Source organism: Bos javanicus, chromosome 7 (genome assembly GCF_032452875.1).
Source record: "Bos javanicus breed banteng chromosome 7, ARS-OSU_banteng_1.0, whole genome shotgun sequence".
NCBI lineage: Eukaryota > Metazoa > Chordata > Mammalia > Artiodactyla > Bovidae > Bos > Bos javanicus.
Genome location: NC_083874.1, coordinates 56,738,752 through 56,754,926, shown reverse-complemented (window position 1 = coordinate 56,754,926; position 16,175 = coordinate 56,738,752). Strand labels below are relative to the sequence as shown.

At 43.4% G+C, this 16,175-nt stretch overlaps 1 protein-coding gene across 3 annotated transcripts in view; it reads right to left on the bottom strand.

The window, feature by feature from the left end:
• The window catches only part of SH3RF2 (SH3 domain containing ring finger 2), a 148,638-nt gene that overhangs the window by 81,319 nt on the left and 51,144 nt on the right, over positions 1-16,175 (bottom strand). For all 3 annotated transcript variants that reach the window (XM_061423862.1, XM_061423863.1, XM_061423864.1), the window contains one exon: positions 1,541-1,810. In XM_061423862.1, the coding sequence (XP_061279846.1) occupies positions 1,541-1,810 (270 nt within the window). The remainder of the gene's footprint in view (positions 1-1,540; positions 1,811-16,175) is intronic.

Genomic DNA, 16,175 nt, shown 5'->3' with positions numbered 1-16,175 from the left:
ATTCTTTAGGGGAAAGATCAGTATTTCATAATATGGAGGACAGTGAAGTTATCTGGTCTGAGGGAATCTGAAGCAAATCTCATTTCAGGGAGTGATGGAATAAAAATATTTTATAAAACAAAAGACTTTTCCTGAACTGAGTAGCAGTGCTACTTGCACTTGTATTTGACTTAAGTTGCAAAGAATAAAAATTACCCCAACTTTGGTTTCTATGAGAAAATTTGAATGTTTAGGGAATAATAAATACTGAATTTTGTTGTTGCTCAGTTGCTACGTTGCTAACTCTTTGTAGCCCCATGGACTGCAGCATACCAGACTTCCCTGTCCTCACTACCTCCTGGAGGTTGCTCAAATTCGAGACTTAGATAGAGTACAGTTGACCCTCTGAATCCACGGACTCTGCATCCTCAGGATTCAGTGTGTCCTGGATCTACCCCCTCACCCCAAATATACAGGGATGGCTATAGTCTAGACTTTAGCAGACTTGTTGCTTACAAATGGTGAAGAATCAGCCAATAAAAAAGAGAGGTAAAAAAAATCATAGGGTAACTGATGTCCTTGGAAAGTATATCTTGTAAGAGGTTATTTATGTGTAAAGATATAATTATGTTATTGTGTGTGTTTGGAGTGGTTTTTAAAAAGTTACTTATTTATCTATGGTTGTGATGGGTCTTTGTTGCTACACAAGGAGTTTCTCTAGTTGCCGAGAGTGAGGGTCATTGTTGTGGTGTGCGGGCTTCTCATTGCAGTGGCTTCTGATGTTGAGGAGCACAGGCTCTAGGCATGCAGGCTTCAGTAGTTGCTGTTTGGAGTGTTTTGAATGCAATGTCTACAGACAAAATAGTGTTGTAAACAAGCAGTAGTAAACTTGGTCAGCAAGAATATCCTTACAGACACTCAATGAAGAGGTAAGATCTGTAGTTCTATATAGCATGCTATTAAACTATGTTTACAATTTTCTGTCTAACCATCTGTTTCTCCCATTACTCTGCCCAAGCACAGATGCTGTGACTTGTTCATGCTATCTCCCCAGTGTCTGAAAAGAATAGGTGGTCAAAAGTGACTGCAGAATGAATGAATGAGTATATGGATACTTAGTTTCATAACTGCAATACAAATGTTTGAGAACCTCCATCAAACTCCTGTTAGATTTCTCTGGTGACCACCTCCATATCGTTTGAAGTATACATACGCATAACATATATAAGCACACGTTGTTCATTGTTGTTTGGTCACTAAATTGTGTCTGACTCTTTCAGACTGTGTGGACTGCAGTCCACCAGGTTCCTCTGTCCATGGAAATCTCCAGGCAAGAATACTGGAGTGGGTTGCCATTTCCTCCTTCAGGAGATCTTCCTAAGCTAGGGATCAAACCTGCGTCTCCTGCATTGGCAGGTGGATTCTCTACCACTGAGCTACGAGGGAAGCCTGTATAAAATGTAATTTAAAAAAAAATCAACAAATATTAAACAAACAACTTAAGTTCTGCCACAGCCTTTATGTGATCACTGGTGACTTTGGTGGCTGCCCAGAATCTCACCTTGAGGAAGGTCAGGCAGTCCTGGTTCTCACTCCTGTCCTTGTCACGAAGGTCAAAGTTATAGAGGGCCCGGCACAGTGGGGGTGGCTGGGGCAGCTGCTTGATGACCTCCACGGAGCTGGCTGGGAAGACTCCACTGACTCCATTAATTTCCCCCTGGTACCAGTTCTCATCCAGCTGTCTTCGGAGGAGGATGACATCTCCCTTATTAAACCTCAGGTCACCGGGATTCTGCCCTCGGTAGTTGCATAGGGCCTTTGCTCGAGGCACCTGGAGCGACACAGATCAAGAAAATATGTATGGCCTAGAGGCTGGAGGAATCAAGGGGGTCACATTAGTTACTAATTACAAAGTATTTTCCATGCACTAAGTGCCATAGGTGGATTACCTTGTTTAACCTTTGAGACAGACAGCATTATCCCCGTTTCTAAGGTGGAGTGACTGAGGCACAGAGGGGTGTAGTAACTCACTTAAGGTAGTACAGCTGGGAAATGGCGATATGGGGCTTGAACTCAGACAATCTGATTTTAGAGACCCTGTTCTTAATCACTATGCAGGGAGCAGGACTTTGGACTTGACTCTGCAACTACGGGAACTTGAGTAAGACCGTGATTCTTGCTAGGAATACTGATTTTGAATTCTGGCTTCACCTCTTTGCTCTTGTGTGACTACAGTCAAGTTATTTCATCTTTCTTAAACCATGTTCACTTATAAGATGAAGTGATAACAATACCTGCCTTATTAGAGTTGCTGTGAGGACTAAAGAATATTAATGATGCATTTGGGTTTTGTTTCATATTTTGCATAGAATGTGCTCAATAGATGACACCTCTTAGAATGATCATCTGTAATGCAGGGCTAATGATATCAGTTCTACCTACTCCTCAGTGTTAATGGGAAGAAAACTGAGGTGAAAACTCCCTGAAAATAGAAAGTGCTATGTGAGAGGGATACACCATAATTTGTCTTCAGCCTTGTCTAGAAACTGAAAACCCCGTGTGTGTTTGTATCTTTAGCAAGCACAACTAAGACAAATTAACAGTCAGAAATCAGTCATCACTTAAAAAAGATCAGCTAAAGAATTGTTATTTGTCAAATCAGTTGTCAGTCTAAACAATTATTTCAGTCAAATGCATTTTTTTCCCCTAATTGAAACTGGTTTCTCCACAGAGAAACGGTCTCACTCTGGTCTTGCTTGAAGTCAGTTTGACAAATGGAAAGTTCTAGTAACTTGGGTTTTATAGAAAGCCCTTCAGTGTCACCTGCAATTGTATTGTATTTTGTGTTTTCCTCAGTCATTGGGTGGAGTAGCCCCTCGGCTGGGGACAGACTTGCTATTTATGAGGGGGAGGTAAGGAGACATTAATTCAGTTCTTCAAGGACCTTCTGAGTCTTCAATGTTCATTTAAAAATGAACTGTAAACAGCTTAGGGATCGAGATAAGACCTGAACAGCACCATATTGCTAATGGGATGGCAGACCAGTGTGTTTCTGCTGGTCCCTGGGGAGTTAGACAACCACGGGAACACACTCATCTGGTGGACAAATAAGCCAAGATGTTTGTACTAGGAGGTTTAACACAGTGTTGTGTATAAACAGAATCAGTTGAATAAATTATGATACACCCATACAATGGAAAACCCTGCAATCATTAAAGCTGATGATGTTGATCTATAATTAACAACATTGAGAGTTACTCATATTGTTAAGTATAACAGAAGAGATTAAAAACAGTTATGTACACTAGACTTTCTTTATAAATATATATATATATATATTTATATATATTCACCTGAGGAAAATGCTAGATGGCTGTACACTAACATTTGAAAAGTGGTTATTTCTAAATGGTGAGATTTTTGAATATTTTTTTAAAAAGTTCCCCTAAGTGCTTTGCTGTGTTTTCTACCTTTTATACAATGGAGTAATTGTGTTGTCTATTAAAATTGGATGGTGAAAAGGAAATGAATGAAGCTGGGGGAATGAATGAAAGGTATGGGAGGAATTTAGGAAGGTATGGGAGGAATTTAGGAAGAAAATAAGCCAAGCTAAGTAGGACTAACAAACCATGGAACTACCTTTTGGAGAAGCTGTTCCCTTACATGAGAAGTAAGCAGGTGGAAGCAGAATGAGAGTGGAGGATTTCTGGGGAATGATCTAAATCTGTTAGACTCCCAGGGTGAGCTATATCAGGGAGTAATAGTTGTCAGTCTCTATGCCTTCTCTCAGTTTTATGTTGTAATATAAATCACATTTTTCTGGGTACATCAGCATTTGGCACACACAGGTCACATTTACCAGCCTCTGCTGAAGCTGAAACTCCAATACTTTGGCCACTTGATTCGAAGAACTGACTCACTGGAAAAGACCCTAATGCTGGGAAAGACTGAAGACAGGAGGAGAAGGGGACGACAGAGGATAAGATGGTTGGATGGCATCACCGACTCGATGGACTTGAGTTTGAGCAAGCTCTGGGAATTGGAGATGGACACAGAAACCTGGCACGCTGCAGTCCATGGGGTCGCAAAGACTCGGACATGACTGAGTGACTGAACTGAACTCAACCAGCAGCTACATCTGGCCAAAAGGATATAAGTACATTTTAGGAAATGTCCTTACTGAGAAGGACTGACTTTCTTTTCCTTTCCTCCATTTTGTTATGGGGAATGTGGACATGATTGCTGGAGCTCCAGCTGCCATCTTGAACAATGAGGATGAAAGTCTCACCTAAAAAGGGGGGGAAGTAGTCTGCATTGTAGAGCTGCTAGGCAAGTCCTGGATTACTTTACATCCCAATTTTTATCTGAAAGCTAAATGAACTTCCATCTTGCCTAATACACTGTCATTTTTGATTCATAAAAGGAAAGGAAAGCAAAGGAAGGAGGAATGAAAAATTAGGGGAAAAAAGAATTTAAGCCCTTTTGACTTTGCATAATAGGATGATATCAATATCTAATATTTATTCAGCGTTTCTTCCTATGTACCAGATACTGTGCTAAGCACTCCACAATATCTTTTATTTAATTCTCACCATCTGTGATTAGAAAACTGGGGATCAGAGAAGTTAAAAATTTGCCTAAGTTCATGAACTGTTTAGCTGCATTTTTATGGCACTTTCCCCTTCATCCAACTCAGCCTCTGGTCTGAGTTACATTTTATTCTAACTAAAATAGGAGCAATGGAGATTCAACGCAGGTGTTGTAAATGGCCAAGTTGCTTTTTTCCTTTCTTTTCTGGAAGACATTCCCATACAAGTGGCTTACATATTTTAATGACCACCGGGCAAGAATATTAAACTAAAACTGCACAAACTGCTTAAATCTCTTTGAAGAGACATAAACTTTGAAACCCTGAGATAGTACTAATTGTCTGACCATCACCATCTTATCTCCATCTCCCTTCAGTAGAGATAAAGGATTGTGGAAGCAGATTGTAAATTCTACTTTTAACATGAAAATATTTTCCATCACCTTTTCTCTTCATTGTCCCCTTTTATTCTCAGTTCTACATTCATACTTATAGGAAACATTGGCTTCTACATTGTAAAGGTGGTGGAGGTGGGGGTGGGGATGGGGAAGAAGAAAGAGACAGAATCTGAAGAGGGGAAGGAAATCACTTGTTGTGGTTGTGGCAAGCCATAGAAATTTGTCTTATTGTCCTACTGTGGGCTTCCCAGGTGGCTCAGTGATAGAGTCTACCTGCGGTGTAGGAGACATAGGAGATGTGGGTTTGATCCCTGGGTTGGGAAGATCCCCTGGAGAAGGAAATGGCAACCCACTCTAGCATTCTTGCCTGGAAAATCCCATGGACAGAGGAGCTTGGCAGGTAACCTACCATCCATGGGGTTGCAATAGAGTCAGACATGACTTAGCGACTAAACAACAACAATAATTGCATTTTCCATGTACTAGCTCATTCATATGATCTCAAATCCTGTGAAATAGTTTTATCTTAATTTTATCAATGAAGAAACAGAAGTTCTGAGCTGTTCAACGTTGAGGCAAAGTCACACAGCCAATGACCAGCGGCCCTGAGACTGACTTCCGTTCATTTGACCTCAAAGCCTGAGTTCTGTTTCATCCTCCTGAAATCACCTAGTATGTTATCCATCATAAAATTCATTTGGGGTGTTGTTTTATAATCAAAATCTGAACAGAGTTTGAATGTGATTTGCTTGCTGCTGATAGCATTAGCATGAATTATTGAACTCCAGAGCCCTCATGTAAAAGTTAAGCACCTGAAGAGACTGAGCTGGTTGATTCTATCTGGTCCTCAAAGGTTCTCTCAAGGGAAAATGACTCCAAGTTCCACAGCAGCCATCACCCGGTGTATTGCTGGAAACAGCTTTTACTACCCTGACTGTTTTCTGTCTTGACAGGTGCAGGTGGGAGGGGAGATGAGGATAAAGTGAGTGTGGAGGTTTCAGAGTCAGGTCATAACCAAATGTTTTTCCTGGTGCTTTTCAAAGACCCAGACAATCCAATGGAAGGCTGAGTGTGTGGCCAACAAGCTATCCTTTTCTGAGATTCAAAAGACTTAGTAAGTCAATGTGCCGGTCTATTGGTCTGTCACCTCAGCAGGGTCTGAACGCCTTGAGGGCCATCTTTTGAGGGAAGATAAAGCACAGGACACTGAAATAAGGACACAGGGGCATGCAGAGATATTCATGGTAAAATTATGTTGCAGTATTTATGTGTGTTACTAGTAAAATGGCAGGTGTCCCTTCTCTGAGGATCCACCTGTTTGGATCCATCTTCTCAGAGGCATGTCATTCACTCTGGTCACACCACATACACATGGGTATGTGGCCCAGGCTGGCCACTAATAAACTGAGCAAGGCCCCATGGGGGCCTTTCTGGGGACAGAACTAACCCCTATCCAGTGCCATGTCCTCTGCTTTTTGTTTATATGAAAAAAGTTTTAGCCTCCTAAGGCTTCCCTGAGTTTCAGAAAACAAATTTAAGATGAGAAAATGCAGAAACAAGAACAGCCAAGTAAGACACAATAAATAGTTTAGTCATAATACAAAGTCAAGGACCTTTCGTTTCTCATCAAGGATGATAGATAATATTCTGAGCCGTGTCCTTGAGTTGTTTTATAGATACTAAAATCCCCATCAGGTGAAAAAAGTGATGACCACATACATGTAGAACCCAGACCAGTCAAAACCAAAAGGTTGACGCTGTTAACTCGCTAAATACCACCCAGTTACCTCTCCACCAACCACCAGAAAAATATCCATGAGCTGATCAGGCATCCTGCAACCCTCTCCTTCATCTTGCCTTTAAAATCCCTTCCCTGAAATCCTTTGGGGAGTTTGGGTCTTTTGAGCATTAGCCACCCATTCTCCCTGCTTGGTGTTCCGCAATTAATGCTGCACTTTCCTCACCACAACTGATGTCAGTAGATTGGTTTTACCGTGTGGGTGAGTGGACCCAAGTTTGGCTCAGTAACAGAGTGCCCAAATCCTCCTGGTATAATGCAGGTACAGAGCAGGCATGTGCTCCAAATTGGGTCAGTTAGAATCTTCTTTGATGTGTGATATATAGACACCCAAGAAGAGAGTGTTTCTTTTGGATCATGAGCCTGGAGGTGGTGAGCCTTGGACTACCAGTGATGATATTTCCCAGACACCAGACACACCTTCCTGAATGAAGGTGCAGAAGGCACAAGAACTAGCGATACCATAAGATACATAGGTAACTATAATAGGTATTGATGGACAGAACCTTGGCAATAAAATTTGAATGTCTACATCCAGCTATGCCTGAAGGATACACAGTTAAATGAGATGATATTCCCAATGCACTGTTTATTATTGAAATTACCTGGAATTGTTTTCTGACCCTGAAACTGAAAAAGTCTTGATTAATACATATTATAACCCCATAGACAGTAAAACTGCAAAACAGAGAAATAACCAAATGGCAGAATTCAAAAACAGCAGCAGGTCTATCTGCCAACAAGCTCTGAGCTTATTTCCAATTGGAAAATAAAGGAGGCAGGTGGAATGATAACAGGGTAAGAGAAAAGGAGCCCAAATTGAATGGAACCATCATAGTGATCCAGACAAGGGAAAAAGCTTTGCTGCAGTGAACTTTCAGCCTGCTCCTGGGTAACGAGCTGTTTACCATGCATGAATGGCACTCCCCACTTGTTTAGAAAGAGGCTGGCCTGGTTCTCTACTCCTGGCATTGGGTGGGGCCAAAGCCAACATGCTGACTTAACTGCTTACCTCCTTTTGCTGGTCACAAGGTGGCCCATCACGGGAGAATGGAGCCAAGAGAAAACATTCTGGCCTTTGGCTCAAGTTATCAGTCACCAGGCTATGAATTCCCTACCAGATAATTTAGGGTTCATGTCTGAAACACCTCTTAAATTCTATCTCTGAGGCCTGGACACAAGCAGGTGTTTAATAAATGCTTGGTGAATGAATGCATTTGTGAATTAATCCAGAAACATCCAGGAATTGCCATTCTTGGAGGAAAAGAATGCATATTAGATTACTAATTATGACTGATAATAATTACTTGAAAGATCTATTGGCATGAGCTAGAAAATAAAAAAAACAAGGAGAGTTGGGGTCCTATTTTCCAAATTGCCCTGAATTTTAACAATTTAGTGCTACACATACTCAGAAAGGGTTCCATACTCAAATAGGCTCAGGAATCACTGAGTTGAACAAACTCATACAGGCTTGTTACTGGCAGGCTTCTCAGAAGCTCCACTCCGCTAATGTGACTTTGTGTTGCCATCTGAACCACTTTGCAAGATTGGCAGGATATGCCTGGGGAATGCTGGGTAAAGCAAACATAACTTCGCCTGTGACTTCACTCTGCTCATGAGGCAAAGAGTCAAGCTGACTGGCCTGGGTCCTCACTTCCTAGTTGCTTTCTTGGCCAACTGAGCCATCCTGCCTCCTTCCCTCATGGTGACAATCCTTTTGGAGCAGATAGTGGAGGCAATGGAGTATATTTTAGAAAGTGCTGGCTGGCCCTTGTGCTCATGTATCTCTGGTGAGGAGGGAGACCCCCACCCTCCCAGCACTCACTCAACAACATCATATCTGGCTGGCCTTGATAAGTCCCAGACCATCTGTTTCTGGGAGCCTGAGATCACCAGATGGTCTGAATCTGGACATTCCTATCTGAGGCCAGGCTTATGAGACATACTATAAGAATTTCTTTTTATCGTAGAGAATTTTACTTGTTCAGGGAATGGTACTAGGGTGCAATAGAACACAGATGTTAAAGCGAAGGAAGATGTTGGTTTACATTCTGGTTTTGGTAACTGTGGCCAAATCACTTAGCCTTCTTGATTCTTAGTATGGATCATTCATAAACTCGGGCTAATACTAACACTTCTTTGTGCAGTAAACTCGGAAAATCTGTGTTAGCCAAACTGTGCAGATTCTAGTGGAAGATTTGGCCCATTCACCTGAGACATAACCTCTAAGCTGCTAGAAAATCCTGCCTGATGAGAAGAACTGTTTGCTTGGAGCCTTGGGACATAGCAGACTAAGTGAGCAATGCAATTTATGTTGGGGAGAGGCTGGGTTATGCAGTAAAAACGTGACCCTTGGAGGGGCTAGAGACTAAGGCCAGCTGCATGGGAAGCCAGTCACACCTTCCTGACTGACCCCCAGTAAGAACCCTGGACATTGAGTCTTGGGCACGCTTCCTTGGTTGGCAATGCTTCATGTGTGTGCTCATGCACTGTTACAGGGAGAAATAAGTGCTGTCTGTGAAACTCATCTGGGAGAGGATGACTAAAAGCTGTGCCAGGTCTCTCCCGCATTCTATTCTTTGTGCTTTTCTTTTCTTTTTGTTTCTGACTTTAGTCTGTATCCTTTCACTGTAATAAATCGTAACTGCATATAAGGCGGTTCTCTGATGGCTTAGATGGAAAAGAATCTGACTGCAATGCGGGAGACCCAGGTTCGATCCCTGATCGGGAAGATTCCCCTGGAGAAGGGAATGGCCACCCACTCCAGTATTCTTGCCTGGGAAATCCCACGGACAGAGGAGCCTGGTGGGCTACGTATAACAGATTTGCTCAGTTCTGTGAGCTCATCTAGGGAATCACTGAATCCTGGGGATTCTTGGGGACCCTGAACACACTTTCTCATGGGTTTGCTGAGAAGCCTAATGAGATAAATTACACAGAATACTTAGTAAAATTCTTAGCAAATAAGAAGTATTAAAATAGAATTGCTTAGATATTTTTTGCCCAAAGGAGGAGAGGAGAGTAATGAACTTGCTGTTATACCTTCTGGACTGACTTTTCCAGCCCTACATCTCACTCTTTCTTTCAATAAGTATTTTTCTTTTTTTTTTGTTTTTATTTTATTTAACTTTATAATATTGTATTGGTTTTGCCATATATCAAAATGAATCTGCCACAGGTATACATGTGTTCCCCATCCTGAACCCTCCTCCCTCCTCTCTCCCCATACCATCCCTCTGGGTCATCCCAGTGCACCAGCCCCAAGCATCCAGTATCATGCATCAAACCTGGACTGGCGACTCGTTTCACATATGATATTACACATACTTCAATGCCATTCTCCCAAATCTTCCCACCCTCTCCCTCTCCCACAGAGTCCAAAAGACTGTTCTATACATCAGTGTCTCTTTTGCTGTCTTGTACACAGGGTTATTGTTACCATCTTTCTAAATTCCATATATATGCGTTAGTATACTGTATTGGTGTTTTTCTTTCTGGCTTACTTCACTCTGTATAATAGGCTCCAGTTTCATCCCCCTCATTAGAACTGATTCAAATGTATTTTTTTTAATGGCTGAGTAATATTCCATTGTGTATATGTACCACAGCTTTCTTATCCGTTCATCTGCTGATGGACATCAATAAGTATTTTTTAAAAATCTTTCTTTGGTTACACCAGCTCTTAGTTGTGGCACATGGAATCTTTCAGCTGTGGCTTGTGAACTTGTAGTTGCGACATGCAAACCCTTAGTTGCAGCATGTGGGATCCAGTTTCCTGACCAGGGATTGAACCCGGGCTCCTTGTATTGGGAGCACAGAGTCTTAGCCAACGGGCCACCAGGGAAGTCCCTTAAGTATTTTTGAGTGCCAACTATGCCAGGTGTTGTCTAGTTGTAGGGGGAAACAACGATCAAACTTAAGTAAACAATTATGTATATAACTAGAAGTTGGAGTGCTATAGAGGAGAATAGGGAGGTGAGAGAACCTGAGGAATAAAGGAGAACCAGTGCAAGGAAGGTTCTTATTATTGGTTCTATAGCTAAACATCTCCAATGTAAAGCAATTATCTTCCAATTTCAAAAAGTCTCTTCTGTCCTGCGACTTCTGTCATGTATCTCTCTCCTCTTTCCCTGAAGTCTTCTGTCTCAGGCCTCTCCTGCTTCTGGGAAGAGAGCTGGAAGGGCACAGACCCACATGTGCCTTCTTTATCTCCAGCCACTGTGAGTCAGTGGACATGGCATTTCTTCCTTCCCCCTGAATCAAATATCTATAAGGCACCCGGAACATGCCAGCCTTCTTTCTCTTGGTCCCTCCTGCCTCCTTCCTGAGTTATCAGGGGTCCTAAAGCAGGAATTAAATTATATTCACCCATTCCAGTCCCTTTTAGGTCACTGATTCCTAAAATGTTGATGTTCATTCTTGCCATCTCCTCTTTGACCACTTCTGATTTACCTTGATTCATGGATCTAACATTCCAGGTTCCTATGCAATACTGCTCTTTACAGCATCAGACTTTACTTTCATCACCAGTCGCATCCACAACTGGGTATTGTTTTCGCTTTGGCTCCATCTCTTCATTCTTTCTGGAGTTATTTCTCCACTGATCTCCAGTAGCATACTGGGCACCTACCGACTTGGGGAGTTCATCTTTCAGTGTCATATCTTTTTGCCTTTTTATACTGTTCATGGAGTTCTCAAGTCAAGAATACTGAAGTGGTTTGCCATTCCCTTCTCCAGTAGACCACATTTTGTCAGAACTCTCCACAATGAGTCATCTGTCTTGGGTGGCCCTATACGAAGGCTCATAGTTGCATTGAGTTAGACAAGGCTGTGGTCCATATGGGGGCTTCCCTGATAGCTCATTTGGTAAAGAATCCACCTGCAATGCAGGAGACCCTGGTTTGATTCCTGGGTTGGGAAGATCTCCTGGAGAAGGGATAGGCTACCCACTCTAATATTCTTGGGCTTCTCTTGTGGCTCAGCTGGTAAAGAATTCACCTGCAATGTGGGAGACCTGGGTTTGATCCCTGGATTAGTTTGATTAGTTTTCTGTGATTGTGGTTTTCATTCTGTCCATAAGGATAAGAGGCTTATGGAAGCTTCCTGATGGGAGAGACTAACTGTGGGGGAAACTGGGTCTTGTTCTGATGGGCGGGACCATTCTCAGTAAATCTTTAATCCAATTTTCTGTTGATGGGCAGGGCTCTGTTCCCTCTCTGTTGTTTGACTTGAGATCAAACTATGGTGGAGGTAATAAAGATAATGGCGACTTCCTTCAAAAGGTCTCCTGCACACACTGCTACACTCAAAATCACTGCAGATGATGACTGCAGCCATGAAATTAAAAGGTGCTTGCTCCTTGGAAGAAAAGCTATGACCAACCTAGACAGCTTATTAGAAAGCAGAGACATTACTTTGCTGACAAAGGTCCGTCTAGTCAAAGCTATGGTTTTTCCAGTAGTCATGTATGGATGTGAGAGCTGGACTGTAAAGAAAGCTGAACGCTGAAGAATTGATGCTTTTAAATTGTGGTGTTGAAAAAGACTCTTGAGAGTCCCTTGGACTGCAAGGAGACCCAACCAGTCAGTCCTAAAGGAAATCAGTCCTGAATATTCACTGGAAGGACTGATGCTAAAGCTGAAACTCCAATACTTTGGCTACCTGATGCGAAGAACTGACTCCTTGGAAAAGACCCTGATGCTGGGAAAGATTGAAGGTGGGAGCAGAAGGGGACGACAGAGGATGAGATGGTTGGATGGCATCACCGACTCAATGGACATGAATTTGAGCAAGGTCTGGGAGTTGGTGATGGACAGGAAAGTCTGGTGTGCTGTAGTCCATGGGGTCACAAAGAGTCAGACATGACTGAGCGACTGAACTGAACTGAAAGCCGGAAAGGGCTTCCTGGTAGCTCAGCTGGTAAAGAATCTGCCTGCAATGCAGGAGACCCTGGTTCGATTCTGGGGTTGGGAAAATCCCCTGGAGGAGGGCATGACAACCCACTCCAGTATTCTTGCCTGGAGAATCCCCATGGACAGAGGAGCCTGGCAGGCTATAGTCCATGGGGTTGCAAAGAATCAGACATGACTGAGTGACTAAGCACAGCACAGCAAAGCAGGAAAAGGGGAAGAAAGCAGGAGTTCACACCAGTGGTCAGAGATGGAACCACTCACAACCAGCAGCCTCTTTTCAGGGTCACTATTAGCATGCTTTCATTTTTCCTTCCAAACATTTCTCTGAGGTTGCTTTGGAGGTGATTTCATTCCCCCGGCACAGGAAGTAATGCCCTACACATTCATAGCCATAACCCTGTCTCCTGCCATCAGCTGATTTTTGATACACAGCTTGGGGTTGCTTTTGAGATGAGTGGGGTGTCTGATCCTGAAGCTGCTGGTGGCCTTGTCTTCTTCCAGGAGGGCACAGGGAATCCTGAAGGAAGGGCTGGAGGTGTGTGGGAGCCTGAAGGACAAAGGGAGGAGCCACCTCACCCATTCTGGGGGCCCTTCTGCCCTCATTCATTTTTCCCATTCCCCGAGAGAGCTTTTCCTGTAGGTGTGGTGCTGGAGTGTCTTTCCATTTGGTTTGAGAAACTGAGCCCAAGCCACCACACAGGGAGGAAAGATGAGTCAAATGACCCTCCCACCGTCACCGCCACTTCTCCCCTTGGGGGTAAGCTCTGCTCGCATGTACACTGGCTTTCTCCCCCCAAGTTCTTTCTATCCTTTTACCTCCGTGTGGAGGTTTCTGGAGTGGAAGGAGGAATGACGCACTTAAACAGCACAGAGTTTCTGATCAAGGAGCCATTGGGTCTGAGCACTGGAGGTGGCCCCAAGATGAGACACACAACGTATAGACTTGGTCCTCGAAGCACTGAACCTCTCTGGGCCTCAGTTTCCTTAACTGCAAAGTGAAGAAGGTAAATTTTACCTTTCCTTCCAATGCTTATGATAATGGGAAATTAAGTAGATGATTAAAGCCCCAGGAGGATCTCTATTTTTAAATTTTTAATAAAAAAGGATCTCTTTTTTTTATTAAACTTTTAATTTTGTATTGGAGTATGGCCGATTAACAATATTGTGATAGTTTCAGGTGGACAGCAAAGGGACTCGGCCATACATATATACATAGACATTATCCCCCAAACTCCCTCCCATTCGGGCTGCCGCATGACATTGAGCAGAGTTCCCTGTTAGAGGAACTACTTTAGAATATACCAGAATATACCAGAAATAGGGCAATGAATGAGACAAAACCAAATTGGCAAAATGCTGCTAGCCATTGCAGGGTCCTGGGTAGAGGCGCTTTATCCCAGCACTCTCTCTGCTCTCGTGTATGCGTTCCTCCGGAGAACGGCTGCTGAGCAAAGGTGCCATATTGGACAGGGTGTGATGAGGGATGAAAGATCTGGGATGCCCCAGACCCTCAGGGAAAGTGACTTTGGCAAGCAGAGCTGAAGTGGCTGGGCTTGTCTTCTGCTGTTCAAAAGTTACATCTGGGTTTCAAATGCTTTACTTCTTAGTCTCCCTCCTTTCAGCCTCGGGTGTTTTTGCGTATGTGTGCCCACTCAGACTTACTGGTATCTTAATCTGGTGATACCCAAAGAAAACGTCTGCATGGCCTTTGCTGAAAATAGAAAGCCCTGGAAGTTAGAAATCTCCCCTCTCAGTTCAGCTGTCCTCACTGAGACAAGACTGTCACCACCAGGACCTTCTGCATCTCTGCAGTCGTGTCTGCCTCTTTGAAATCAAAATTCACAGCATCCCTCTCCTTTTCATCAAATGGAACAGATGTGACCTTAGAGGAGAGTACCCTGCTTGCCTACAGAGCTGTACCTGATGTTAGGAGTCAGTGACTGGACATCAGAGAAATACTAAAGACCCACAAGTCGTCTGTCACACCGGGCACTGGATCATTGGAGGGGGAAGCTTGAATTTAGGGAAATCCTCTGAAAGTCCCTGAGAAATAGAAACTGCTTCTGCGGGCTAAGCCATAGAAGTAGTCCAGCAGTTATTTGCAACCATATTCCCAATAAGATAAAGTCTGTAGTCTTCCTAGGAATATGAGATGTTGCAGAATACATGGATGGTTGTTTTTTTCCATAAGGTCTTATCAAATAGATGCCAATATCTTTGGCATGGAGTCTCTGTCTTCTGCATCTCGGTCTTTGGGAAGCCTTTGCTGTCTCATACCACAAAGTTGAGTTGAGCCTCCTTTTCTGTGAGCCACTGCGCCCTACACTTCCCCTGCCACAACACTCATCACCTTGTATCGTAACTGCTGGTTTACTTGTCTGCCTGTCCACCAGATTTGAACTCTGCCTCAGCACAGTCTACAATTTCTCCATCTTTATCCTCCTCTTGGGCTTCCCAGGTATCACTAGAGGTAAAAAACCCTCCTGCCAATGCAGTAGATGTAAAGAGAGGCAGGTTTGATCCCTGGGTTAGGAAGATCGGCTGGAGAAAGGCATGACAACCCACTCCAGTATTCTTGCCTAGAGAATTTCATGAATAGAAGAGCCTGGCAGGCTACTGTCCACAGAATCACAAAGAGTCGGACATGACTGAAGCAACATGGTGTGTACAAAGCAGTAACACCTGACAAAGCAATGCCATCGACTTATTATTCAACACAAATGTACTGAAAACCTACAGTATGTTAGACAGATGCTGTCTCTGCATTTACGGGACTTACATTCTAGAGGCACCTAGTAACTCAATACTTGTATTTGTTGAATGAAAGCATCTGTTGAATGAATGAAAGAATGAATATTAAGCCACACCATTGTCACTTAAATTCAACTTCAACTTTGATATTTTGTCGTCTCTGCTCCTGCCATAAAATTCTAGCAGGCCCAAGTAGTTATTTTCCCAGGGTTGAAGAGTATTCAGGCATGCTAGCCACAGATAAAAACAGTATTTCTCTAGGTCATCCTTAAAAAAAGCCCCCATTACTTGGAATGTGCTTTGAGCTATGTCTGCGTCCCCATTTTGCCAATGTATACCTGCCTTGGAGCCTCCTACTGCTAAAGACTTTTTCTTGCCCACACGTCCTTTTCATCAAGGGTCTAATCTCCACTGCAGGAAGCCATGATGAGTGACAAAAAATGCCAGCTGGCAGCCCCAGGAAAGGGAGCAGAAGGGAGGAAGGAGGTATCTTTTTCTGCCTATTCAGAACATTGAAGTCCAATTTCTCGCCGGCCACATGAGCCAAAGACAGCGGCTCCCAGCAGCTGTTGATCTGAGAGGCTCCAGTCCCAGCCCCGTGACCTGGGTGTCACTGGCACTTCTCATGCATGTCTGAGAGCAGGTTGGCATGAAAGAGTGGCCCTGCTGTTCTCTTCCCTGAGGGCTGGCTTTGGGTGGGCCTGCTTCAGATGGCAGGAAAAAATGAGAGACCCACTCTGTGAAGA